Raw genomic sequence first — 27242 nt, forward strand, 5'->3', positions numbered from 1 at the left:
GCATATTTTTCTGTGTTGAATTGTGTTAATATATTATATTTTCTTACTAATGTACAATATACTGTATTCTATATTGAATATTATACACACACACACAATATAATGCCTTTTCTTTAAGTGATAAAACCCGTAGCAATGATCATTAGAGACTTACTCAAGGTATGACATGTACTTTACAAATTCTGTTAACTCTGATACTGTTGTTATAGTGCTGTGCAGCATACTGTGCTGAGAGAGATTCTGGGGTAATGCCTGGACTTGGTAGAAATGAGTATTGTGTTCTCTTAATTCTGTTAACAGCCCGCTCTTAAGTGGGTAACAGAGTAATCTATTTGTTTATCTGTGACCTAAACCTAATTTCCTGGTTATATGGAAACCCATATTTCATCTTTTCTATGAAAAAAATGAATAAACTCACATTCAATGAATGGAATTTTGCTAAACTTTCATAAATTCTGAGACAATGTATCATGCTTCAATCATGAGTTAATTATTAAGCATTAGTGAAACTTAGTAATCAACTTAATTGAAGGTGATAGTTAACCAATTTAAGAAAATGAAATACAGTGTCATTATTTTAAGGTAATTTGCTGACTATGGCTGGAAAAAGGGAAGCTGTACTCAGGGATACCAGGGGGTCTCATTTACAAACTACAATTTAAATGTTGTCCCTTAGCATTGTGTAAGGGGCAACCTGCACAACCATATCTGGCTTTCCTAATGCCTAAACTAGAAAAGGAAGGATTATCAAAATATCCTTTGATATTTTTATTATCCAGTATTATCCAATGATAATAATGACAATATTTGTTTAACCCTTTACATACTATAATGGGAAGAGAAAGGCATTAGCATTATTGAAACATATATTAGTTTAGGATTTTACACCCTTTTGTCACTATTTGTCAAATATTTTAATACGCCCTAATCTGTATTTGTGAGACAAATTAGCAGTAAATTAAAATTGTAATAGGGTATCTGCTCAAAGTATTTGAGATTTAAAATTAGGAAAATTCAATTTATTGATGTTTTATTGACCTGCCACTCTCCTTGTTTTGATAAGACTATAGAAACTAGATGGAGACCAGCAAGTTAGAAATTTTCTCCCAAGGTAATAATAATTCTTTTGCTTTTAAATTCATTTAACATACTAAAACTGTGTTGCTTTCCAACATCTTAGAGCATTCAGACATTTCATGACAAGTTTTATGTTCTGAAGTCAGCCATTTTGAACAATTACAACCTCTGAACATAGGGCATGGTGGATAAATGTTGGCTAACGTAAAAGAAGGAGAAGGAAGATAAAAACTCTGACCTTGGGAAGATACTCCATTTTGTAGAGGAATTAGATGGTAATCCTATTCTATATTAGCTGTCTCTGTAGTTCTAGGAGGCCTCTTCCTGGCTATCACTCTTCAGCTACTGTATTTGTAAATTTTAATGTCCTGATAGTTCTAGGAGGCCTCTTCCTGGCTATCACTCTTCAGCTATTGTATTTGTAAATTTTAATGTCCTGGTATGTTAGCATTTCTGTAGACTTTAATATTGAACATCAAAAAGAAAGTTGGATCACCAAGTAATTTTTTTATAATAAAAAGAGAACTGGTAGTTAATGTTTGCCCCCTGTGGTTTGAGTGAAAGATGAAGTAGACAGTTACCATCCTTTGCTTGGAGCTGTGGCAAACAAGGCAAATGGGAAAAAATTATCAAGTACGACTTTCACTGATTATAAAATTGACTAATTCAACAGTGAGAGATATCAGAATAGTTATCTATCTATCATCTATCTATCATCTATCTATCTATCTATCTATCTATCTATCTATCTATCTATCTATCATCTATCTATCTATGTATCTATCATCTATTTATTGAGAGAGTGTGAGCACAACTTGAGGAGGGGCAGAGGGTGAGGCAGAAAGAATCTTAAGCACACTCCCTATTTATTTTTTAAAAAGCTTATTCAGGATTCCTGGATGATTTAGTCAGTTAAGTGTCCAAATCCTGATTCTGGCTCAGGTCGTGATCTCAGGATTGAGCCCCACCTTGGGCTCCATGCTTGGAGGGTGGGGGGTGGTTTGCTTCTCTCCCTCCCTTCTCTCTCTGCTCCTCTCCCCACTGACTCTCTCTCCAAAGTAAATAAATAAATCTAAAAAAAAAAAAAAAACTTAAAAAATTAAAGCTTTTTCACTGAATCATATATTCACCCATACAAAAAGTAATATTAAGTGTTCCCATGTGTCTGACATAGTTCAAAATAGGGACATAAAGTAGTGAAACTAGATGATAATCCCTGCTTTTATGACATTTATATTTTATCAGGAAAACCAACAATAAACAAATAAGGAATATATATATATATATATATGTATATATAATAGGTTATAAGAGCTATGAGAAAAATAAGTGAAGAGGGCTAAAAGATGATAAGACAATAAATTGCAGTGTTAATTAGGTGGCCAGTGATATTGTGGCCAAAATATAATAGGATTACACAAATGTAAGGAGGTTACTTTAGACCCTGTAGTCAGGGAAGAATTTCCTGCATTGCTAATGTGAGCTGAGACCTGAATAACATCTGTGTCAATATTTTGGAGAAGAATCTTCAAAGGCCTGTGTGAGGAGTGAGCTTGGAGAGCCTGGAGAGCCCAGCATGCAGGATGAACAAAAGCCAGCATGTCTGGAGCACAGAAAGTGAGCAGTTGGGCAGGCAGAGATAAAATCACAGAGATCGGCTGGAATAGGTCACACTAGCCAATATGAGATTTTCGGTCCTCACCTGGATGTGTATATAGAGAGCATCTTAATCATGGGGTACTCTCCCCCCTCCCCAACCCAAATAGCTGTTTTGTATCTCTGCATCACTCCCGATGCCTATTTTACCAGTCAGACTCTCAAACAATAATTATTGTGTCATGCAGCATGCTAAATGATGGGAATACAAGAGAGACACTGGCCAGCCCTGCCCTCATGGAGTATATATTTCAGTGGAGAAGTTATGGCTGAAATGATTACAAGTATCACAAGGTCTAGAAGTAGGTGAGATGTATTACTGGCATTTACAGTAAAATAGGGCTAACCAAGTCCATAAATTAGATCCAATATATATGTAGCAATGAAATAGTATTTCATCTTACATATTTTACCTCAAAAAGTCATTCCAAGATTCTATCTACTATAACAATAAAATAGATTAAATAGTGCTTGATAATTTTCTATGTCCTTTCATATACATTATCCTATTTAATATTCACAATAGCTGTGATAGAGGTCAGCCAGTTATAATCATCTTTTTTTAAAGATGAATAAACTGAAGCTCAGAGAATTTAAATTATTTGAAATGAGTTAGTAATGTAGGTAGTCATAGGCTTTTTCTACACCCCTATATCACTGGATGTCTGATCTGAGCTAAATATAGTAAAACCACTTACCCAACAGCACTAGGCATTTAATTTGGAGGCAAAAGGAAGAGAAAACATAGCATTCTCATGTTTATGAAATATTATATCTATTTAAGAAGGTGTTCTGATAAGCACCAGATAAAATGTGCAAAAAATCTGTGTGCAAAAAAAAAAAAAATCTGTGTGCATATAAAGTTAGGGGATAAACAGAGTGGTATGGGATTATTCTATAACCTTGTCTTGACTGAAACTTTTTAACTAGGCATATAAATATGTGGTTAGACTTTGATGCTTTTATATACTGAAATTCTGCTTTTTACTCCCTTTTCCCATTCTCAGAATCACTGCCAATCAATGAATCTTACCCACCATTTCCTCTGAGTTCATTGCTTACTTTAGAAATCTACAGTGTTTCTTCATTGAACAGATTAATCTTAGCTACTCTCTTTCTCCTCTGCCAAAGACTTCTGCCCAGGCACTCCTAAAAGCTTTACTCAGCATTCTCTCACAATTATCTTATTCCCAGCTCTAAATCCAATGCCAAGATTTCTATTTGAATGACTTCTTCCTAAAATGCTAAATTGTCAGCCTTTATTAAAGCTTCATTCACTTAACCATCCTCTATTTCTTAGAAATTCAGTAGAGAATTCTATCTAATATGTAACCCTGAATTTGCTGCCTTACTAAATGAACACTCTGTTGCCCTCAGAGTGCAATGAGTTTCTTTTTCCAATTTTTGTCTGACGTCAACAAATGTCTGGCTCTATTAATATTGATTATTTTACATTATGTTTCATAATGAGCCAGCACCTGGCATAGAGTCACATAACAGTACATTTGATATTTTCAAGTAACATCATTGTCTTGTTACAAATATTACATACCTAATTTCTTTTCCCTCCCATTATAGCTGTGAATGCTTTTTCTATTAATTAAAACTGCCAAGAATACATGTCAACCACCAAATAATTAAGGCACAAGAGAAAAGTATGCAACTTCAATGATATATCTGTGTTTATGTGTTGTTTTATTCTTCATGACTGTGAGCTGGTGCATGTCATGTGATATACTGAGGAACAGGGTCAAATCTTTGTCATGTGGCAATGTGCCAGTTCCCATACTAAGTGTTGGTTGTATTCGATTTTATTTTACCTTCTTATCAACCCTACAAATAATTAATTTTCAATATGACTTTCCATCTAAAAAGTCAGGGAAGATCAGAGGCATCCTTTAAAAAAGAAAGGTTACGAGAAACATCTTTGTGAAAAATGAAGGACACTTACGGGAACCAGGAATTTTTTAATTTCTTCCAATGCATGACTCATTCGTGAATAAGCTTCCCCAGGTGGAGCAAACACTTCAATTAATACATGAAGTTCATCACTCAAGTGGGCATATTTGGCTTCCCCACTCTTCCTTAATTCTTCTTCCTGTGAAAGAGGTTATTTTTAGAAATACAAATCCACCCATTTTGCATCGATTTAACATCTACTGAGAATCTGACAAAAGGGCATAATCTAAGCAAATTATCCATAAGTAGAAACCCTTTGAGAAATAAAAATATGGTACAAGCCATTTAAAGATTTTAAAATCATCTTTCAGTGTTTGAATGATTTTTTAAGCTGGCATAATTATCATCTACAATGGATTTTAATCAGCTAAATGAAAATGCTGAATCCCTGAAAAGAAGTTACAGAAATGCCACTAACTTTTCAGTGTACGTTACTATATTAAGGAAGAAAAGGATTGTTTTTGTGTCTGATGAGTAATATTTTGTAGATAATAAATTAAAGATTATCACTGTTCTTTAAGCAAGCCAAAACTTTCTAGCTACTTTTTGAGAAGCAGTGAAAAGGTCATGTGTTCGCCATTAAGGTACACAAAACCAAGGCTTATCTTACAGCCTACGTGCTCACTGGCCCATTTTGTTAGCTAGATTTATGCCCACAGCTCTGTTATTTGCTGCCTCATTTTGGTCAACAGGAATATATTAAAGGGATGATGGTTGAGCATTATGTCGGCATAGATTCTGCGTAACCTATATATCCTCAGCTTAACAAACAACACATTACTATTAGATCAGATTTTTCATAGTACTGTATCCAAATGATTATTGTGGTCTGATTAATTCAGCACAGGTGCAAAGCAAGTCAGTACATGATCTATCTACTTTGTTAACATGTGCCAGGTATTTGGTGCATACATCTCTAATCACACCATAACCTTGCATAGTATTCACAAATCAGATTAGGAAACTGAGTTTAAAAGACCTTAAGTAACTTTAGCAAAGTTGGGATTCAAAACTAGTTCATTTTGCAACCAGATTTACATTTTTCTAAGGTTTTCATGAAAGCAAAATTCAATTAAAATATTAACATATATAATATTAATTATGTTTACTTTTCCTAACTCCCCTCCCCAATCAACTAGTAGTTTTTCACAAAATTTCAAAGGATAAAAATGAAATGACAAGTTATTTTTAGTTTTACTTAGGGATTGGTTAGAAAACTAATAAGAATAGACCTAAACTGGAAAATAAAAGCAAATTTTCTATTGATTTCCTATAAGTTAACTGTATGGCCCATGCTAAGGTGCTTATCCGATAGAAATGTCCATCATTCCAGTACATGGAAGATTCATGAAAGAGATGAGAAGGTGTCCTTGCTTTTCTGTCCATCCCCCACCTACTCCAATCTCTCTTAATAGCAACACCTTTCAGCCTGGTAATCCACTCTCTACGTCCCTAATCATACTTTCCATCTCTAGGAATTTTTACTTAAAACAGTTTTTTCAGTGCCCATTTCTCAGTTTATGGAGAAGCAGCACTTGCCTCAACAATTATGCATTCACTGGGTGTAGTAAACACTTCTTTCCTCTGGGTTCCGCTCCTCATCTCTGGGGTCAGCTTCTTTTGTGCCTAAGTGTTTGGGTGGTTAAATCAGAGGATTCTTCATGTTGCCTCTTTCTCCATATTCCCCAAGCTGATTTCCCACTGGTTATTAAGGGCTACTTGCTAGCCAAATTTTATAACGTCTGGATGCTATGAGGTATGGCATTCAAACACGTTCAAGTTTTTCAAATAAAATAAGCCTGACGAGATACCTCTGCAGCTGGGCCACTAGGCTTATGTCCATGAATCAAATGCAGCTTGCTTTTGAAAAACACATTTGCCTCTTCCCTCCCCCATCATCCTTTCTATAAGCAGATGAGGACACTGAGGCCTTTAGATACTAAGCAACTTCCTGGAGGTCAAGTGTTAGCAGTGATAAAGATTTTAACGGAGAAGAGTGAACACAGCAGAACCTATCATGAGCTACTACTGGTTATTCTCAAAACCAAACTTCATATCTTCAAAGGTGTGTTATATTTGAATTCACACATTGGGGTAACTTTTGACAAAGCAAATTTCCCTGGCCTTCATTTCCTACTGTGAAACTTAGATAATAGTGAGGTCACAGGATTTTGTGAATTTTGAGAAAAGTGAAGAACATTTTGTATACTAAAATGCTACACGAATTTATTATAATAAATATATTATTTCTTATGTTCTAAAGTAGTATTTTAAAATAATGCCTGGCTGTTTCAACAGAGACCAAAATAGATGTGACTCAAGCATGAAGAAAAGTTCTTTTTGTCTGAAGTAAAAGTCTAAGCTGTAAGTAGCAGCTAGAGGAGCAGGTGGTTTATCCAAGGATCCTGGTTCCTCCTCTTTTAATTCCAGCATCCCTGGGGATGGTGTTCTCATGGGTGTTGATGAAGGAGGCTGTCTATCATCACCTCTAAATTCCACTCCAGGGGCAAGAGAAAGAAAATGTAGATAGCAAAAGGTTTATTTCAAGGACATATACCAGAAGTTTCATACATCATCTCTGGTCATATATCTTTGGCAAAAGTGTAGTCACATGGTGGCCCTGGATGGAAGGGAAGCTATAAATGTGATTTCAGTCTGAGCAGCCAAGAGACTAAATGGAGGGTTTCATTTATGACAGAAAAAAGTGAGAATGGCTACTGGATGATAAGAAATTGTCTTTGCATTCAGACCTCATTCAGGACTAGTTAAAATAATACCTATTGATTAAATCTAATTTTGGTGAATAGCCAACCAGTATCTGCCTGGACATCCAAATTTTATTTAAATTTTTTTTTAATTTTTATTTATTTATGATAGTCACAGAGAGAGAGAGAGGCAGAGACACAGGCAGAGGGAGAAGCAGGCTCCATGCACCGGGAGCCCGATGTGGGACTCAATCCCGGGTCTCCAGGATCGCGCCCTGGGCCAAAGGCAGTCGCCAAACCGCTGTGCCACCCAGTGATCCCGAAATTTTATTTTAAAAAACAACACTACACCTCCAGTTGGATTTATAACATAAAGCTCCAAGATTCATTTGAATATGGGCAGACATCATAGCCATGCTAATTTGTGCAAGTGTCCAGAAACCAGCAAGTACACTTATAGCAATTTAATACAATCTCCTGAGGTATTTCTTAAACAAGATTTCCAAAGTATATTTTGGAAAAAAAATGTATTTTTGCCACAAATTCATTATTTGATAAGTTGATTATGAATGGAGCAGTAAGTAGTGTTTTTGTGCTTCTGCCAAATCATCTTTTGTGTGTTTTATAATAAAGATTATAGCACCATAGCAGGTTTCACTAGATAGAACAGGAAACACAATGGGGTACTGGGTGGCTCAGTGGGTTGTGTCTGCCTTCCACTCAGGTCATGATCCCAGGGTCCTGGGATCGAGCTCCACATTAGGCTTCCCGCTCAGTGAGAAGTCTGCTTCTCTCTCTCTCTCTCTCATAAATAAATAAATAAATAAATAAATAAATAAATAAATAAATAAATCTTTAAAAAAAAGAACAGAAGACATAATAGCAAGAAGAGTAAAGAACAAGATTAAGAAATTAGAGATGCTAGAAAAAAATCTTGGGTGTAAATTTGCATGAACTGTTCCAAAGTTACCAGTACAGAAGATTGGATCTCCATCTCCATACAAGCACAGAAAAGGGCACAGGGAATAAATCAAAAGAGTGTAAGATGCCCACACTAGAAGGTGAATCGGCTTGACGTGATTCATAATTCTGCTTAAAAGACTGCACACTCAGTTTATATTATTTAATCTTCCATGGAATAGGCACATTTATTCCATTGAGGATATTTACTTTAACCACTGACCTTCAGAACACAATTTGTGGTGTTCAGCTATTACAAAGGAATCATGAGCTAATTATTTAAATTGCAATTATTAGTTGCTAAACATGAGAAATTCAAAACAAAGTCATTACAAATATCAAATCTAGTTTCACATCTCCCTAAACATTCTATTCCCTTGTTATACCCTAAGGTAAAATATAAATAAAACATATCATTTTTTATTGGTTATTTTATAGACTATAGCATGGGAGGAAATAGAGTCTAATTTGAATTGCATTCATGTGTTTAATTGTTAAAAGGATTTTTAAGAAAACTTTCTCTTAGGAATTATCATTCGTATTTTAATCTTCCACAAAAGAATACTTCTGACTCGGAAATAATTTGACAATTAGAAAAGTTTCCTCTTAATTCAAAATAGCATGTCCATTGAAGAAAACTTGAAAAAAAATCCCCAAAAGTATAAATATTAAAAAAAAATGCCAACAACCACACAATTCAAGATACACTATTAGGATTTTCAGTATATTTTCTTTAATTATCTTTTTACAATTATAGTAATGGAATTAAAATAATAATTTTATTTATTTATTTTTAAAGGTTTTATTTATTTATTCATAAGAGACACAGAGAGAGAAGCGGAGACATAGGCAGAGGGAGAAGCAGGCTCCCTTTGGGAAGCCTGATGCGGAACTTGATCCCAGGACCCCAGGATCACACCCTGAGCTGAAGGCAGACACTCAACCACTGAGCCACCCAGGTGTTTCTGAAATCATAGGGTTTTTTTATAAGATTTTTTTTTAAGATTTTATTTATTTATTCATGAGAGAGACAGAGAGAGAGACAGAGAGAGAGAGAGAGAGGCAGAGACACAGGCAGAGGGAGAAGCAGGCTCCATGCAGGGAGCCTGACGTGGGGACTCGATCCCGGGTCTCCAGGATCAAGCCCTGGCTGAAGGTGGCGCTAAACCGCTGAACTACCCTGGCTGCCCTGAAATCATAGTTTTAATATTACTTCTTAGATCATGGGTATGCCAAATACTTTCAATAGATCATCTAATTTTGTATACACAACTATACTTTATGCTATATGATGTTAATTTCCTTCATTTTACTGATGAAGGGACTGCTATAGAGAGAAACTTGTCCAGAATTACACAGACTATAAATCATGGAGTTGAGTTAGAAGCCAGGTAATCTCTTATCAAAGGTCAAATTCTTAGTCACCAAGGGTACTGGTAGAGGTATGCTAAACATAAGTAAACATTTTATACTTCTGGATTTCCCTACAGACGGTCTGTCTAGTTTCTGGAATATCATGGCCAGTTAATCTCCCACCAAGTTCCTGGTATTCAGTCCTATGGAGCACTGTGCTATCCAGGGGATTCTACAACAGATCACAGGTCTCTATGCACTAAGCACATCTGCTATGAATTTCTTATCCCCTCTCCCAAAGGTTCTGATTCCTTGGTAGATATATGCTCATTAGTGCTTTGGTAAAACTATCATTTTTAAGATTCTCACTACTCATCTCCTACTTTATGAAAGACTTACCTAAAAATGCTAGTGATCTCACACGACATTGTTTATGCCTAACCCTCTGTTTGCAACCCATTTCAAACAACGCATCATCCAAAGTTTTTAAGATTGAGCTCAGATTGGTTTGCACAATTTCTCATGGATGCTCATGCTATGGTCTTAAAGCAAATGTAGCTCATGAAGGCTCATTCTCTATTTACCTGCATAGTTTTGTCCGACAGCAGGGGCAGAGTGGTTAGAGCCCTCTGGACTCTCATTCTATTCTTGGAGTAAGGACTTAAGTCAGCTTACAATTGAGTATTTCATCTTAGCATAGATGACTCAAGACAAATTCTCCAAAACAGGACACGGGATTAGATGTCCCCTTGTATTGTGGTCCTGAGGTCAGCCTTTGCTCCCTGGATTTTTCAATTGTCAGTTGTAATGTAAAACTCAAAAATTTCTTAAAATACCTTAAACTATCCACTCTTAAAATCATTTATGGGTGACATAGACTTCATTTAAAATATCAGAGGGGCACAAAGCCAAGAGGTCACATTGATAATTTCATCATAGACAATTCACAAAATTCTCATCCTCTTGTCGCAAGACCTTTCCTGCTTCATTTCACAATTTTAGTTTTTTTCTCTTCTGTCTCTAATGTTTGTATTATTCTTTCCTCCCACATGGAATTTCTGAGGAAATTTTAAATTATTTTCACCTCTATGAAACAGAGTAATTTAGTTATTGAATGCTAATTCCCAAGCGTACATGTCCAGTTTATTAGGGAGCTCAATGATTTAAAGGGCATACCAGCTAATTGACCCTACTATCCTTAGAAGTCACAAGGGTGATCATCATTTGCTACTTGGAATGAAGCTTTGCAATCTCTCGCTCTGTCTCTGTCTCTGTCTCTCTCATACACATATTCAAATACAGCGCTCTTTAAAATGGGATTCTAGTGAAAGAAATGTTTTCATTTAGTTAAACTAAGAAGAGTGTTGGGATGTCTGGGTGGCTCAGTGGTTGAGCGTCTACCTTTGGCTCAGGGCATGATCCCGGAGTCCTGGAATCGAGTCCCACATCGGGCTTCCTGCATGGAGCCTGCTTCTCCCTCTGCCTATGTCTCTGCCTCTGTGTGTATGTGTGTCTCATGAATAAATAAATAAAATCTTTAAAAAAAAGGGAGAAGAGTGTTCACCTGCTTTGGGCAAATTTTTAAAAAATATGTTATAAATTGTTCACAATATGATATAAACCATGTATACCTCTTTTGTGCCATTTCGAATTTTGGATTATTTTTTTCCCTCCAGCATCTCCTGAAGCATCCCATTATCAACAGCACCAGCAGAGAACACCTGAATAACTGAGTTGATGTCCTATTCATCATTTTCTAAACACCTATGTATTCATCTGGATGTATATATGAGATATCATATATATGTTATATTGTCTTTTCTTAAATATTTAATTACAGAAGTAGTCTTTATTCTTAACCACTTAACTGACTCACCAGATTTGCCAAATATTTATTTCCCCATAAAACAATTCTCTAATGTCCACTATAATTGACTGTTTAAGCTCCTACTGTCTAATCTTTATAAATTATGAGTCAGTGGTACTTGTTCCCAAACTTGTTTATACCTATTGTATTTGTTATTGTATTGTATTATGTTTTTATAATTCTCCCTTCGATTTTTAAAAAAATTATCAAATAAGTGTCAGACCAAAAATATGTAGGTTAAGAGAGATTTTACTTTCATAAATTCATTCTGTAGTTACAATAACTTAATTATGATTTTTGCACATTATTTTGTTCCTAAGTAAATTATAGCATCATCGTTCTATTTTATAATTTATCTTTATACACATGTTTCATCATCTTCTCATCTCTCAAATTATTCTTCATATACAAGTGTATTTGTAGAACATGAGGAAGATATTCAATAAATTCTTGTGGAATTAATTACCTAAGGGGAAAAATCATACTGTGTTTTCTTCTATCATCAAACCACGTCTTTAGAGCTCATGCTAAGGTTTTCTTCATAGGCTCAAACACTTATTGTCCTGAAACCTTGGAATGGAGTGATCTATATTTACTAATATGACTTTACTTTTAGCATAGGAAAAATATTTCCAATTTATAATTACATTTAGCATGTCTCCTAATAAATGAAGAACAATTTATAAATCATATATATGTATATTCTATGGTATTTTATTTTCTAAGCAAATAATTATGCAATTGCAGTTTATACCACATCAAGCATTTGTTCTGTTATTACAAGCACACAGTCTGTGTAAGTAAGTAAAACAGAAGCTTATAACTCAAGAGAGTATTATGGTGTTTATCATAAACAAATTAGAACAAGCAAATTTTTTACAATAGCTCCTCCTATCTAGTCCCTCCCTATGGCTTGTTACCTTTATATAATGGGATTGGCAGTGGGTAATCTCTACACCCAACATGGGGCTTGAACCCACAACCTTGAGATCAAGAGTCACATGTTCTTCCGACAGAGTCAGATATCCCCAGGGATTGGTAGATAGATTAGTTCTTACTAGACTATTCCAATTTCAGGAGAATCAATAGTTGTATAAGTACAGTGCTTACTCTTTGCTCCCAGGAATCAAACTTAGCAACCTTTAGAGTCCAGAAAGGGGATCTCAATGATACAAAACTTTACAGTAATATTTTATTAACAACTACTACTATCTTAGAGACTGAAATAATTTTTGTATTATTTTCTATGTATAACAACAAATATTTCAAAACTCCTAGGAACAAATACCAACCACTGCTTTTCGTTTCTCTTTTCTTTCCTTTCTTTTTTCTTTTCTTTTCTTCTTTTCTTTTCTTTTCTTTTTCCTTTTCTTTCTTTCTTTCTTCTTTCTTTCTTTCTTTCTTTCTTTCTTTCTTTCTTTCTTTCTTTCTTCTTCTTTCTCTCTTTTGTTTTATTATTTTTTTAGAGAGGGAAAGAGATAGAGAGAGGTAGAGGGAGAGAGAGAATCTTAAACAGGCTCTGTGCCCAGCACAAGAGCCTGAGTTGGGGCTTGATCTCACGACCCCAAGATCATAACTTGAGATGAACTCAAGAGTTGAACACTTAACTGACACAGCTACTCAGATGACTTCATACCACTGGTTATCTGTAAACCCTTTTATGTAGCCTTAAGTTTAGGAAAGTGCTTTGGAACAGGGCATAGAAGGTGCCAAGCATAATGTTTATTCTAGCCATGGCTCTTCCACTAACTGCAAATTTTAGCTGATATTTTACTTTTGTGGTCCTCATATGCAAAAAAAAAAAAAAAAAAAAAAAAAAAAAAAAAAGGATGTGAGACAGAGAGAGAGAGAGAGAGAGAAAGTTACTAGAGAGGTAATTTTCAAATGGTGCTTTAGGGAGCCCTGAGGGTTCCAGAAAGATGTGTGATTTATGGACCCCCCCTTGATGCAAAATGAGGGTTCTTCTCCACCCCATTTAACCATATCAGCTCAATTTGGACCAATTTATGTATAGAAATTCTAGTAAGATGATATTGTTCCACAAACTCACTAAATGAAAAACAATGGACATTAGATATGATGATATCTAAGCTTTCTCATAGCTTTAAAATTTCATGAGTCACCACGTGACTTTCCTCCACAGCCATCTTTATCCTGTTATTAAGGACTTTAGTAGTAGAAAATGCTACTTTCCAAGTAGAGTATCTTCTAAGATATTTACTAGGAAAATAAAAAATTAAAAATGGAAACTATTAATGTTACTCTTTGAGCACCTACCATGAGGCTGCTACTGTGTATTCTATGCACATTATGTCATTTAATCTCATTAAACCCTTAAGTGCGTATTGGAAGCATCTGAGTGTAATGAAAAGTAAAAAAAAGATTTTGGAGTCAGAAAGACTTAGATTGGAATTAACAGCTCTGATATTTACATCTATAGTGTAGAAGAAAGGTACTAAATTTTTTTGAGATTTAGTTTCTTCATGTACAAAATAAGGAAACTCTAGCTCTCTCATGTAAAGATGAGATGAGGTAATGGATATAAATCTCAAGTACAGTGTCTGGCACTATAAACACTCATAAAAAGTCAAAAGTTTTTTTCCCAGAGAAGCTAAGTGACTTGGTTGCAATTGTTTCATGTGTAAGAGATTTGAATTTAGTCTGCCTGATTCTAAAGCACACTCTCATGTTAATGGATTTTTTTTAATGAACATTAAATTCACTTGAAAGAATATAATTATAAAAGTTTCAAATTAACTGTTGCTTCGATGTAAACAAGAGTGTATCAGTTGAATGCTGGTTTACTTATTAAGTTAATTTAAATGTGTAACTTTAAGAGAATGTATATTTGAAAATTACTCTAGGCCAAAGAACTCACATGTTTTAGAAAGATAAGGAAAAATTAACATTAACACATGTTCACTTCCTTGAATTTTAACTTTCAAATGAATCACATTTATTGTCTAGAGTATGTCACATGGACTATATACCATTGAAAAACCGCATATCATGATAGGTAACAGATCAGGTTCTGCTCATGATGGCCAGGGTTAAAATCCCAGCTCTTTCAATTAATATGTAAAACCTGGACAGGTGACCTTACAATCTCAGCCTCTGAATTCCCTCCTTGTAAAATGATGATAGTAATAATAGTAAACACTAATCAAATATGACTATCACTAAATATCATTATGCTAAATATCCAGGATTCAAAAAATATTCAAAATTCTATGTAAATTGAAAGAGTTAAGTATTCAAAAATCTCCATTATTCTTTCATTGTTCTTTCAGTGACAGGAATTTAAAAAATGAAAACATATGATATAGAGTACATGCAAGTTTTATACTGTGGTTTTTACTTTAGCAATTATTTTTGTCATATTTTATCCTCAGAGTTATAATTTACTAGAGTGCTTTTTGCAGGCTTTTTCTTCTTAATGCTCCAGGGAACTTTCTTTTAACATAAATCTTCTTTAGAAATAAATAAGTCTATTGTCTGCACAGCTTTCTCCATCAAGAAGTTCAAATAAACACACATTTATTATTTATACCTTGGCCTGAATGGGATTTGTCTGAATTGTCAGTTTGAAAGCATTTTTAAATACACATATGTGGAAATTCTTTTATGCCAGTACAAATTAGTTGTCCAAAATTTATCCACACAAAGTGTTTTTATACAAATGGATGCACATAAATACATGGTAGAGAAGCAATGGCTTGATCCTGAAGAGCAACTCAGGTTTTGGTTGCCTTCACTTGCAAATTCCTGCCCTCTTGAATTGAAAGTGGCATGAACACTTCCAGGTCATAGTTCTCCAAGGTCCAAATGATCAGCTATGGGAAGAGACTCTTTTCTCTGTATACCCATTCTAATACTACTGAGTTTCAATAAGAGTGAAGTACCAGAAATAGTGGCACCAAGGATGATATTTTCTAAGTAGGTCAAGATTTTAAAAGCATAGAAGTGGATAGTGCCTGACTATTCCTTATGCTAGAGTTTGGTAGTTGAGGGTTTTCTACAGGGTATGAAACTCAATTCAGGACAATCAAATTATGTATTTTATGTTACATCAAGAATGTTCTAACTTCCAAAACTATAAAGGCATGTCATTTTAAACAGTAAAGGGAGTGTCTGGATACGATAAAACAGCTCTTTCATTATTCAAGGAAAAGCAAGCCATCAATTTTGACCAAAGGGAACCTATTACTTACATAGGTCTTCCTTCGGAATTAACGTATGAAAGACTTGTATTCCCACATTTAATTTCCTTAGTAATTAAGATACTCACAAACATTTGTTTTGTGGGAATAGAACAATTTGGAAACAAAATTATCTAAGTATGTTTCTCTAGCCTCTTTTCCAAACCCAACTGGATATAAATGAGCTCAGTTCAGGTGCAGTAGAAAGAATTGTGAAGGGGATATGAAAGCATTTGGTGGAATAGTGTTGGAGCCTGGTGGGGAGATACAGAAAGAGGAATTGGATCTGGGAAGTCTGTTCTCAGATTTCTGGGCACTGTGTTGGGGGAAGGATATGGGAGTGTCATGGTTCTTCCAGCCTCAGAGCTGAGAAGATACCAAAAAGTAGGTTGGGCCTGCCTTACCTTTGAGGCTGGGAGGAATCAGGAAAACCAGGGATCGGAGACCCACTGAGGTGTGGGAATCCCTTGGCCTTCTACTATTTAATGAACATCAGCACTAATTGATTTCAACAACCATTTCTAAGCTGACAAGTAAAAATAGCATACAATCCTAGCAGCCATAGACAAGAAAACCAGGCAGACCATCCCAAAATATGTCATTTGAACATATGCCAATTGACTTGCAGGAAGAGAAAGATGAACACTTGAATAAACACATTTTACGATGCAGTGAAGGAGATAAAATGCAAACACAAAAATTCGATGGTTTTAAAAAAAAATGTGACTTCTAAGGTAAGAACAAATACAAATTAAAAATGAAAAGCCTTGGGATGCTTGGATGACTCAGTGGTTGATCATCTGCCTTCGGCTCAGGTCGTGATCCCGGTATTCGGGATCAAGTCCCGAATCAGGCTCCCTGCACGGAGCCTGCTTCTCCCTCTGCCTATGTCTCTGCCACTCTCAGTCTGTGTCACTCATGAATAAATAAATATATTAAAAAAAAAAAAAGGTTTTTGAGAGGTTTACATCTCCTTGTTGAAAATAAGAGATTTCCTTCCCTCTTGTTTCTCACAGCACTTACTTTAGAAAACTTGTGATTGTAAGTAAGTCCCCCTCTCTTTGAAATGTACACAAATCCTTTTGAAGACTAGATCTAGATAGGCCTGTTGTTAACTTTATTATCTGGAAATTTATTTCTCAAGGACTTGGAGGCCATTTCTTTGCAATGTAAGCATGATGATAGAAGACACAGTTGTCTCCCAGTTTCCATGGGACTTAGAAGCCTAATATTGATTGGTGCCTTGCTCCAAGGTGCAAAACTACCTCCCATCATAAAGATGTAATAAGTATGTTTTTCCCTGAGATGAAGCCAACTGACTAACACTAATCACCTCAATAACTAAGTAAAGTTAGGATGGACCCTATGATAAATGGTACTGTTAAGACTTCTTACTTACTTCTTACTTTATGTTGAGAATAAGCAGGTAATGGGTTGTATCTATTTGGGTCTATAAAAGAGTGAGGTTTCTCTCTATCTTTCAATCTCTCTGTGGATTACCTATGATGTCCCTCACATTGTGGTTTAATAGTTATTCAAAATAAAAGTACTTTCTTTACTACTTTTGTGCAAAGGATTTCTGGGCTGGGTAAAGATTTTGTTTTAATTATATTTCCCCAACACCCATTGAAACAAATAATTAACAGATGCTGTTGATACTCTGCTCGTATCCTCCTGCTGTCTTCCTGCAGCCGGCATTTATTTATCTTTTTGCCAGAGGGCTTTTAATGGACAGGAGGGAGAGCCCCACTTATGTATTTAGCAGGGAGTAAATGGCAGGGAATAACCCCCTCTAGGAGCAACTCTCTACTAGTGACTGGGAGAGTTGGCCTCTAAATACTTCAGCTTGCTTAGTCCTTAGATAAAGTAATTTGCATGTTCTCCTTTTTCAGAGTACTTCAGTGGGATAAGCTCACCAGCTGAACCCATTTGAGAATGCACATTATACAGGTTTCTTTCATTTCCTTATTTTACTTCCTCACTCTTCAAAGACAGTTTCCAGACATCTCTTTTCCAAATAAACATTGCTTAACTAAATTTTGCCACACTGTCTTCTTCTAGGGGAACTCAAACCAAAATAACAATTCAGTATATTACATTATGGAAAGGATGATCAAAATCAGGATTTTGGTCCAGAAAGATAAAATGCAAAGAAAAGTTCATGAACAGATAAAGATCATGAATGAAAACAAGGAATTGTTGGATAGATCCAGGAAAGCTCATAAGTTAATAACAAGAATTCCACAAGGAGATAACAGAATATAAGGAAGGACAAAAACAAATAAATGATAGAAGTAAATTTTAATAGTCTGCAGATTATAAAGGGTCACATAATTGCATCCTGAACTGAAAAGAAAAAGATCTACACTGGAGCTCTTTTTTAATCTAAGTAAAATCTCTGAACTTTAATTAGAACAAAAAGAAGCAAACAAACAACAAAACTCTTACAAGCCTCTAGACCTAGGTTTGCAAAGGGAAAAAATATGATTGGCAGTGGACTTCTCATTTACAAAATTTTGATTTTAGAAATAAGAATATGTTTACCAGTAGTCTATGGTTATGTGGTAAAATATGCTTACCATGCCCTGTGCCAAGTGTTTATATATATATATATATTATATATATTATATATATATAATATATATATAATTTTATTTACCACTCCAAAAATAATATCTAGTATCCAATACTAGATTCAAGGGGAACAGCATGGGGAGAAGATCTGACTGCAGAGTTCCCAGGGACATAAATGCTCATAATATAAAAGGTGATAATTATTAACTATTCCAGTATAAATTATGGCACTTTTTATGCTTTTTCAAGAAATACAAAGCTTAGAATACCTGGAATTAAGTCCATCGAAAAATTTTCACTAATGTGGAATGCCTGAGTGGCTCAGTGGTTGAACACCTGCCTTTGGCTCAGGGCATGATCCCGGTCCTGGGATCGAGTCCCGTATCAGGCTCCCTGCAAGGAGCCTGCTTCTCCCTCTGCCTGTGTCTCTGCCTTTCTGTGTCTCTCATGAATAAATAAATAAAAATATGTAAAAAAAAAAAACACCTTTTTTTTTCACTAATGCTAAAAGACAAGGTCTCTTTTCAAGAGGGCTCAGTAGTCTAGAATTAATGTGGATTTAAAAAGCTCCGCATATATGCCAATTAAAGCAATAAACAAAGGATGCCTGAGTGGCTCAGTCAATTAAGTGTCTGACTCTTGTTTTTGCCTAAGGTCATAATCAGAGTCCTGAGATAAAGCCCCACATTGGGCTTAGTGGGTAGTCTGCTTGAGATTCTCTCTCCCTCTGCCTCTGCCCTTCCACTTCTCTCTCATAATTAAACAATAATAAATAAATAAATAAATAAATAAATAAATAAATAAATAAATAAATAAAATATTTTTTAAAAAGCAATAAGCAAAACAAAAGCTGTTTGGCAAGAATATGGGTAAAGATGAAGAGTATTTCATAAATCACTTTATTTAGCATGCTGATTCTCAGGGGACCTATATCCTGTTTTCCATTTGAAGAGGCATACTTAAAGATGAAAAGGCTTACTGAAGCTCAAGACTGGCATCTTTAGAATTTGGAATAGGCCAGAAAGAAAGAGGTGTTCAAAAGAAGCCTATGAGCTAATGAAGAAGTGAAAACAATTGGTGAGCTAGGCAAGAAGATCTCAGCAAAGCCATCTTTACCCTGATAAATATTGCCATAATTGCTTCTGAGCCTCATGACATTGAAAGGACAAGTTGTCACTGCCAATCAATAATGGAAAAGCAAATACTAGTGAATCCTAGTTGGCAAGGAGCAATAGGCCAAATGTCTGGCTCTGAAAGAAAATTTAGAGGTGAAGATCAATTTTGGGGAGGACATCTTGTGCAACCAGACATATCTGTAGAGGATATGACAAAGAGATACTAAAACAGTTCTGACCTAGGGTGCTGGAGTGACTACAGACAGAAAAGAGAATACAACAACAACATCAAAAAGGCCACCAAAGTTGCTGAAGAAGTTCCCGTGGAGTTGTAGAGACGCTGCCCACTGGAAATGCAATGGCAGCAGACAGATCAATTTGGCCTTTGAAGACATGATATGGAAGGCTTTACTTTGAACAAATGCATTATGCTGTTCATCAAGCAACCAGACTGAGAAGCAAACACCATTAGGACCCATAAAGTGGCTAACCACTGACTAGAATATACCTGGTATCAGTGTGAAAGGGCATCCAATGTACAGCACAGAATCAAGGTCAATAAATGCCATAACAGAAAAATATTTATGGTTGCCACTTTTAGCTTTCTGAAGAAAGGGTTTCCGGATCATATTAGTTCCTGCTTACAGTTTTCTGCTGATACCCTATTTAACTAAAATTCAACAATTGCAACATGGCATTACAAACGTTTCTAATCTGACACCGGCTTAGCTCATCATTTACACCTTCTGGCATCCCCTTCACAGACGCTACTCTTCAATCACTAAAAAAACCCTCACCTTTCTCTGAAATTATCATCCTCTTTCAAAGCCTTGTGGACCTTTGTTTTTCTTATAAGGTTTGGATCAAATATATTTATCTAGACTCCACACAGTCAGCAATGCAAAAACGATTGCTCCATAGAATCTCAACGGTAACATCTCAATAATATCATATCATACATATTTGGTACTATAGCACTGGTGTTGATTGAATCCTTCATTAGATATTTGGTTCCATGGATCCTTTAAAAATAGAGTATGTTTCTGTAGGTATCTTTGTGTGTGTGTGAGAGAGAGAGAGGGAGAGAAAGAGAGAGAGAGAGAGAGAGAGATGGGAGGGGTGCAGATAGATAAGGGCAACATATACTTAAGTGATGATGCTTCTTGGATCCTATAAATGTTAACAAGATGTATAATCTCTATATACTTTTGTATTAATTGTTTTAATCAAATGAACACTTAAGCTTTCTGTTACACAAATAATAAATACTTCCCAGGGGTAATGGAAGACAGGAATTTCATCTTCTGATATTGTAATATCTTATCACATGATCATTTCCCCTTTCTGTCCTTCAGTCTATCTTAGCGAAAATATATCTGATAACGTCTCAGAGGAAAGTGCTAGTGTGTGAATGCTAATTTTAAAAATATTTTTTTTCTGAAGAGTTTATCTCTGCTTCATTTTTACAGATTAATAGAATGTTCTATCGGTGCCAGAAAATAAAAAAAAATCCAGTACCAAAGACACCCAAAACATGTAAGGGTTAGAGCACATGGGAGGAAGGGTGTACTCTCACTCTTCTGTAACTAACTTTCAAGCATGATTATTTACCAGGAATCTGAACTTGGACGTGTGATGCCAGAGTCACTACGAAATTTCTCTCATGTGTGGAAAGCCCTACTGTAAATTCTTTTTCTCTTAAAATCTGTGAAATCACTGTTTTGGAGAAAATGTATGGAAGGAAGAGCTATGGATCAGACTTGGGCTCCTCATAACACTTTATATTTGCTGTCACATATCTTGCCTCATTTCACCCAGAAAGGAACTTTTCCAGGAGAGGAACTCCTCCCTTACTAACACTGACAAGTGTTATTTTTCATGCTATTATCTGAAAATCTTTCACCACTACCTACCTATATTTAAGTGAGATTTAGTTAGACTCACTCTTTTTTCACCCCAGGGCAACAAACATCATTGGATGTTGCATAAACAGAAGGGGAAAGTGGAATCATAGTAGTTTAAAGAACAAGGTTTTGTCCTATAGAACAGATAAGACAATGTATATAAAAATATTATACAGTTTGCAAAGTTTTAATCTAGTCTCTTCTTAGCATAGCCCCCCCTCCTGCCATTGTTACTCCAACAGCAAATGATGGTGGCATTTAGCAATAATAGGTATGTCTAGAGAACACAGGTCAAGGGCAGGAGGGCCCTCCACTCTTCCAACTAAAAAAAAAAAAAAAAAAAAAAAAAAAAAAAAAAACAAACATATACATAGTTTTCTGAAATGAGAGTATATATTCAACGGTCTTGCTGCCCTGGTGCTAATATTGCTACTTGACTCTGGGAAAGAAAAAAACAAAATCAAAACAAAACACAAACCTATATTGACTACCCACAATGTGCTGGAACTATACTAGGGATTTATTCACTTATGACCTATATAAACCTCATAATAGGTTAATACTATTTGCATTTTGATTTTTTTTAAAGATTTTATTTATTTATTCATGAGAGAGACAAAGAGTGAGAGAGAGAGGCAGAGACACAGGCGGAGGGAGAAGCAGGCTCGATGCAGGGAGCCTGAGGTGGGACTTGACCCCGGGTCTCCAGGATCCGGCCCTGGGCTAAAGGCGGTGCTAAACCGCTGAGCCACCAGGGCTGCCCGTGCATTTCGATTTTCAAGGAAACCAAGGATTCTTTGAATAAGCCAGACAAAATTTTAGAAATGAAACTGACTCAAACACTTGACTCAATGATAACTGTTAAGCCTATATTGATAATCATATCTTATCCCATATAATAAGGACAAGTAAGTCAAGTCTGAGGCTGGATTCTGATCTGCAGGGTGCTTTGCTGTTTACCCCATAGTCCGCTCCTGGAGGGATAAGCAGGAAGGCAATGGCTTTCAGTGAACAAGAAATTCTTAGCATGCTGACAGGATGTTACCAGGAAAGTTACAAGTTCCCAATGTGAGTGGTCATAGGAATATTAATAAAATTATCTAATGAAAAATTCAAGCAAGGCCTTTATTTCCAAGAATTCTTCATTCTGCAAAGAGGTGTTTTCCAAGGGTATAGCCACCTCCGTCTTAAAGATCCTGTTTAGGATTTTAGGACAAGGCACTGACAGCGAATATGCTTTTCCTCCAGAATATGCTGCCTCTGGTAAAAGGAAATCTAACCATTCTCTTTTGAAATAAACTGAATTCTTCTGAAAAATAAGCATCTTGAACACTCTATTGATGGTTGTTCTCTAAATAATTACTAACATTTACGGTAATGTACCTGATCAACATTTAAAATGCATCTTCAGGAGATCCCTGGGTGGCTCAGCGGTTTGGCGCCTGTCTTCAGCCCAGGGTGTGATCCTGGAGTCCCAGGATCGAGTCCCACATCGGGCTCCCTGCATGGAGCCTGCTTCTCCTCTGTCTGTGTCTCTGCCTCTCTCTATATGTGTCTTTCATGAATAAATAAATAAAATCTTTTTAAAAATTAAAAAAAATAAAATACATCTTCATGAGAAGACACTGTACTATAGTTTTCTGGGTAGACTCTGACCTTAGAGAGCTCATTGTATACCTGGAGAGATAAAGCACCTATGTAAAATAAATTCTGATAAGTGATAGAAATAAAAAGAAAAGTTATGCGAGTTTACTCCTGGTCATATGTATTCATTCAGCAATATTTACTGAACCCGTTGACTGTGGGAGCACAGCAGGAACCAAGCCTGTCTCCTCACTGAGCTTACATTTTAGTGGAAAAAGTCAATTATAAAAGTATGTAAAAATTATATATACATGTATGTTTATAATATGCATACATAATATATATGTGATATGTTTATAATACACACACACTACACACATATATATTACACTGTAAGTGCAATAAAGGAAAACAAAAGACAAAGGTGGGAGACCCAGCAGGGACAGAGTATTATTTGGAAGGGGTGGTCAAGGAGCTTCTCTGAGCTTAATGCTGAGCAATGAGAAGGTGCTTGCCTGCAGAGAACTGAAGGGAGACTTGGTAGGTGGTATTACGGGCAAAGTAAAGAATAAGAGAAAATGCCTTCAGGCAGGAAAATTTTGGCATGTGCGAGGAGCAGAAAGAAAACCAGTGTTGCTTAAACATAGAGAATAAAGTGTAAAGTGGAGTTAAATGAGATGTGAAGTGGAAGACGTAGACAACTAATATAGGGCTTTGTAAAGCATGGTGAAGACAAAAAACTGGAGAGGTATTTTTGAAGTGCATATGTACATGTTGTCCCTTGGGGGAAGGGAGGCTTTGGCCTTGGATTTTGTAAAAGTAGTCAGATATAATGCAAAAGGTAAATTAACTGTGAAAGAAGATTAGAATGATAGTAATTGTTCAGTTTTCAAATGATAAAATGGTTAATATTTTTAAATATTAGAAAAAGAGTAATTCAAACCAGAGTGACTATTTTTACTCTGTCAACCCATTTAATGGCTACTTTCATAATCTACAAAGTATCATAGAAGAGGCATTGGTTCAGTTTAGCTTTAAGGATGGCTGGAATTTACAAATGGCAAGGGAATAAGTTGAGAAGGAATATCATGGCTGTAATCTCATTTCCCTGTTTGCCCTGGGAGAGTCCAGGTTTGCACCACTGTCTTTGCCCAATAGTTACCTGTAAGTCCTTTTATCTCAAAAGTGTTCAGGTTTGAACAATAAACTAGGTGGCCAGTCTTAATCACCAGCAGGGGCATGGAGGCATGAAACCATGCATTTGTGTCAGGAACGGCAAGAAGTCCTGCCAAAGCTTGCCAGGCAGGTGTGTAAGGAGTGCAATATGGCCTAACGTGGAAGAGTCAGGCTAAATCTGAGGGCAGAAGTCCTGTAGTAGTCAGTAGGGAATTGGAATTTAATTCTCTTGCCTAGGGAGGAATACCTGGGGATATGTGAGGAGGGTAATGCTAATTAGTACCATGTTACAGAGGAAGAAATCAGCAGGTAATTTTGTAAATTCTGTATCTGTCTCGTTTTTAGTTGACTCACCACCACTTTCCCCACCAATTATCTATCCATTAATAGAGAGATGCCTAAATCCATGTCTTTCAAACTCTCATATTACATGCAGCTTTAGCAATTGCTTCATTTTAAATGAAAAAGCTGCGGTTTGTGAAAGGTACATTAGTTTATAAAGACTTCCATCAATGCATACTAGCTTAAGATACTTGTAGGTTACCTAGTAATATTGGTTGAAATAAAGGAGGTAAAGGAATTGAGCTCAAGTATAATTATTTCTGGGCATATGACACTTCCATTGGCTACATAAACAGTTTTTTAAAGATCACTTTTAAAAGCAATACTACCATGTTTAATCTGCTTACAGGACAGATGTTAAAAATGTTTTAATGCCTCATAAAATGGTATCTGTGATTTGGGATGAAATTTTCAATTAGAGATTCAGAAAGTGCTGTGTCACAAATAATTGACATGAGAATGAAAATGATGTGCTAAGGAAAGCTTTTAGATGACCTTAAAACTGGCTAATGAAGATATTGATGTCAAGACTCTGATAAAGACACTATATATATGAAATAACTAGGAAAAAACACTATTTAAATATATCTCTGTATCCAATTTAGTTTTATGTTAGAAGTGGATATTTGGGTATTATATCTACCTTCCTAAATGTCTTTATAATCAAGTTTGCTAAAAATCTCCACACACACACACACACACACACACTCCCCACCCCCTAACCCCGGGGTTCTTAGTAGAAAATTAATCTCTTTATATTTTGAATTGTATTAAATCAAAGGATGATTGGTAGACCATGAAATGGAAATGTTTTCTCTTTGAAAAAGTAACTTTTTCCAATTCAAGGGATACTTATTTCTTATCAAATTCTCTAAGTTGAGTTGAAATCTAGAAATTAAACTTCTATCCACTGCTACTTTTGCTCTTGAGTCACAAAGAATCTTACTATCTCTTCAGGGCTCCTGAGTAGGCTAAGTAATTGACTCTTAATTTCAGCCCAGGTCTTGATCTCAGGGTTTTGAGATCATGCCCCTCATTAGACTTAAGCTGGGTGTAACGCCTACTTAATATTCTTTTTCTTCCTCTCTGTCTGCCCCACCCCTACTCACAGCCCCTCATGCACTCTCTCTCTCTAAAAAAAAAAAAAAAAAAAAAAAAAAAAAAAAAAAAAAAAAAAAAAAAAAAAAAAAGAACTTTAATATCTCTTCATTGTGATAGTCTTTTAATTTTAAAATAAACGTGTGCACAATTTTTTTTTTTTTGAGAGAAAGACAGTGCAAGTGGGGGTGGGTGAAGAGGAGTGCAGAGGGAGAGAGAGAATCTTAAGTAGGCTTCAGACTCAGCACAGAGCTGAATGCGGGGCTCAATCTCATGATCCTGAGATCATGACCTGAGCTGAAATCACGAGTTGAGACACTTAACTGACTCAGCCACCCAGGCACCCCTGCACACACATATTTTTAAGCTAAAATATTTTCATTTGTTTTCTAAGTTGAACTATGATTTTGTGCCTGTCTCTATCAAGGATTCATTCTGATGAATTCTAGTTTGCTAATATTCCTCTTAAAATGTAGCTTTTAAAACTCTCTACATTTTTTTTGTATTAACTTATCACAATAGAGAGAAAATAATTATCATCCTATTGGTCCTGGGTGAAAAGGTATGTAAATATCAGCTAAGATAGGCTGTGCCACCATTGACTTCTCTTGAACTTGTAGTCAACAGACATCTCTAGAGCTATTGCACATGCATTATTGAAAGTTCAAAAGTAAAATCATTGACATTTTGAAATAGCTGTTAAAAAATTTTATTGAAAGAATCAGCCAAATGAAGTACATCATTCAAGTTTATCTGTACCTGTTTGTCCCAAACATTTCTTGCAAATTCCAAAAGCGTGATATTAACATTCTCATCTAAGTCCAGTGATAAAGTTATCTTGCCTCAGTTTAAGACCTTCCTCCAACTTAACACCAATCCTTTAAATTAGCACTTTGAGCTTTCAACTTGCTATGAATCCTCCTAATAATTAATAAAGCCTTTTAGGGTATAATTAGAGACAACATATATCACTGACTCTGGAGGATGTTCTCTCAAGGCCTTCTTCCAACTAACATAACACCCAACACAGGTTATATGTTCTTTTCCTAAGTTCCAATGACATTCAGCTGCTGTGCTCCAAAGATGAAGAGTACTCTTCCACAAGACATGCATAGTATTAGAGAGGAGACAAATGACTATACTGTTTTCAGGATGGTGTTCCAAAAAATGTCTATGAAAAATGCTTTGGATACAGAAGTTGGAGCCTAAAATCAACTAGAATCAATATGTATGATTTACTAATGTTTGACAAAGTAACTCAAAAGGTTTGAAGATATAGTAATCATAATTAATTTTAAAATGGAAATATAGGTGTAAATTAACTTCAGTTTAATTACTGTGTATACAGGGGCACTAGAAATGATGTATATTTTCTCTTCAATATATTAAATTCAAAACCAGAATGAAGAAGACTCATTGAAAACTTTAAAGCATTCTGAAAGACCATTATTGAAATAAAAATTCATTAAAGCAGTTTAATTGAGGAAATTTTATTTATTTATTTATTTATTTATTTATTTATTTATTTTTTAATTGAGGAAATTTTAATGAGTGAAAGCAATTGGATTAATTCAGTGAATAAGTATTTCAAACAACTACTTTGCAATCATACTTCATTGACAAAATTTTTCCCATAATATATTTGTTGCTATTCTGTATGCTCCTGAAAGAGT

General features: G+C 35.4%; 1 protein-coding gene across 1 annotated transcript in view; it reads right to left on the minus strand.

The window, feature by feature from the left end:
- Positions 1–27242, minus strand: part of KHDRBS2 (KH RNA binding domain containing, signal transduction associated 2) — a 546592-nt gene that overhangs the window by 262337 nt on the left and 257013 nt on the right. Inside the window, exon 4 of the mRNA XM_055330453.1 lies at positions 4685–4831. Coding sequence (XP_055186428.1) covers positions 4685–4831 — 147 coding nt within the window. The remainder of the gene's footprint in view (positions 1–4684; positions 4832–27242) is intronic.

This window comes from Nyctereutes procyonoides, unplaced genomic scaffold (genome assembly GCF_905146905.1).
Source record: "Nyctereutes procyonoides isolate TBG_1078 unplaced genomic scaffold, NYPRO_anot_genome, whole genome shotgun sequence".
Classification (NCBI taxonomy): domain Eukaryota; kingdom Metazoa; phylum Chordata; class Mammalia; order Carnivora; family Canidae; genus Nyctereutes; species Nyctereutes procyonoides.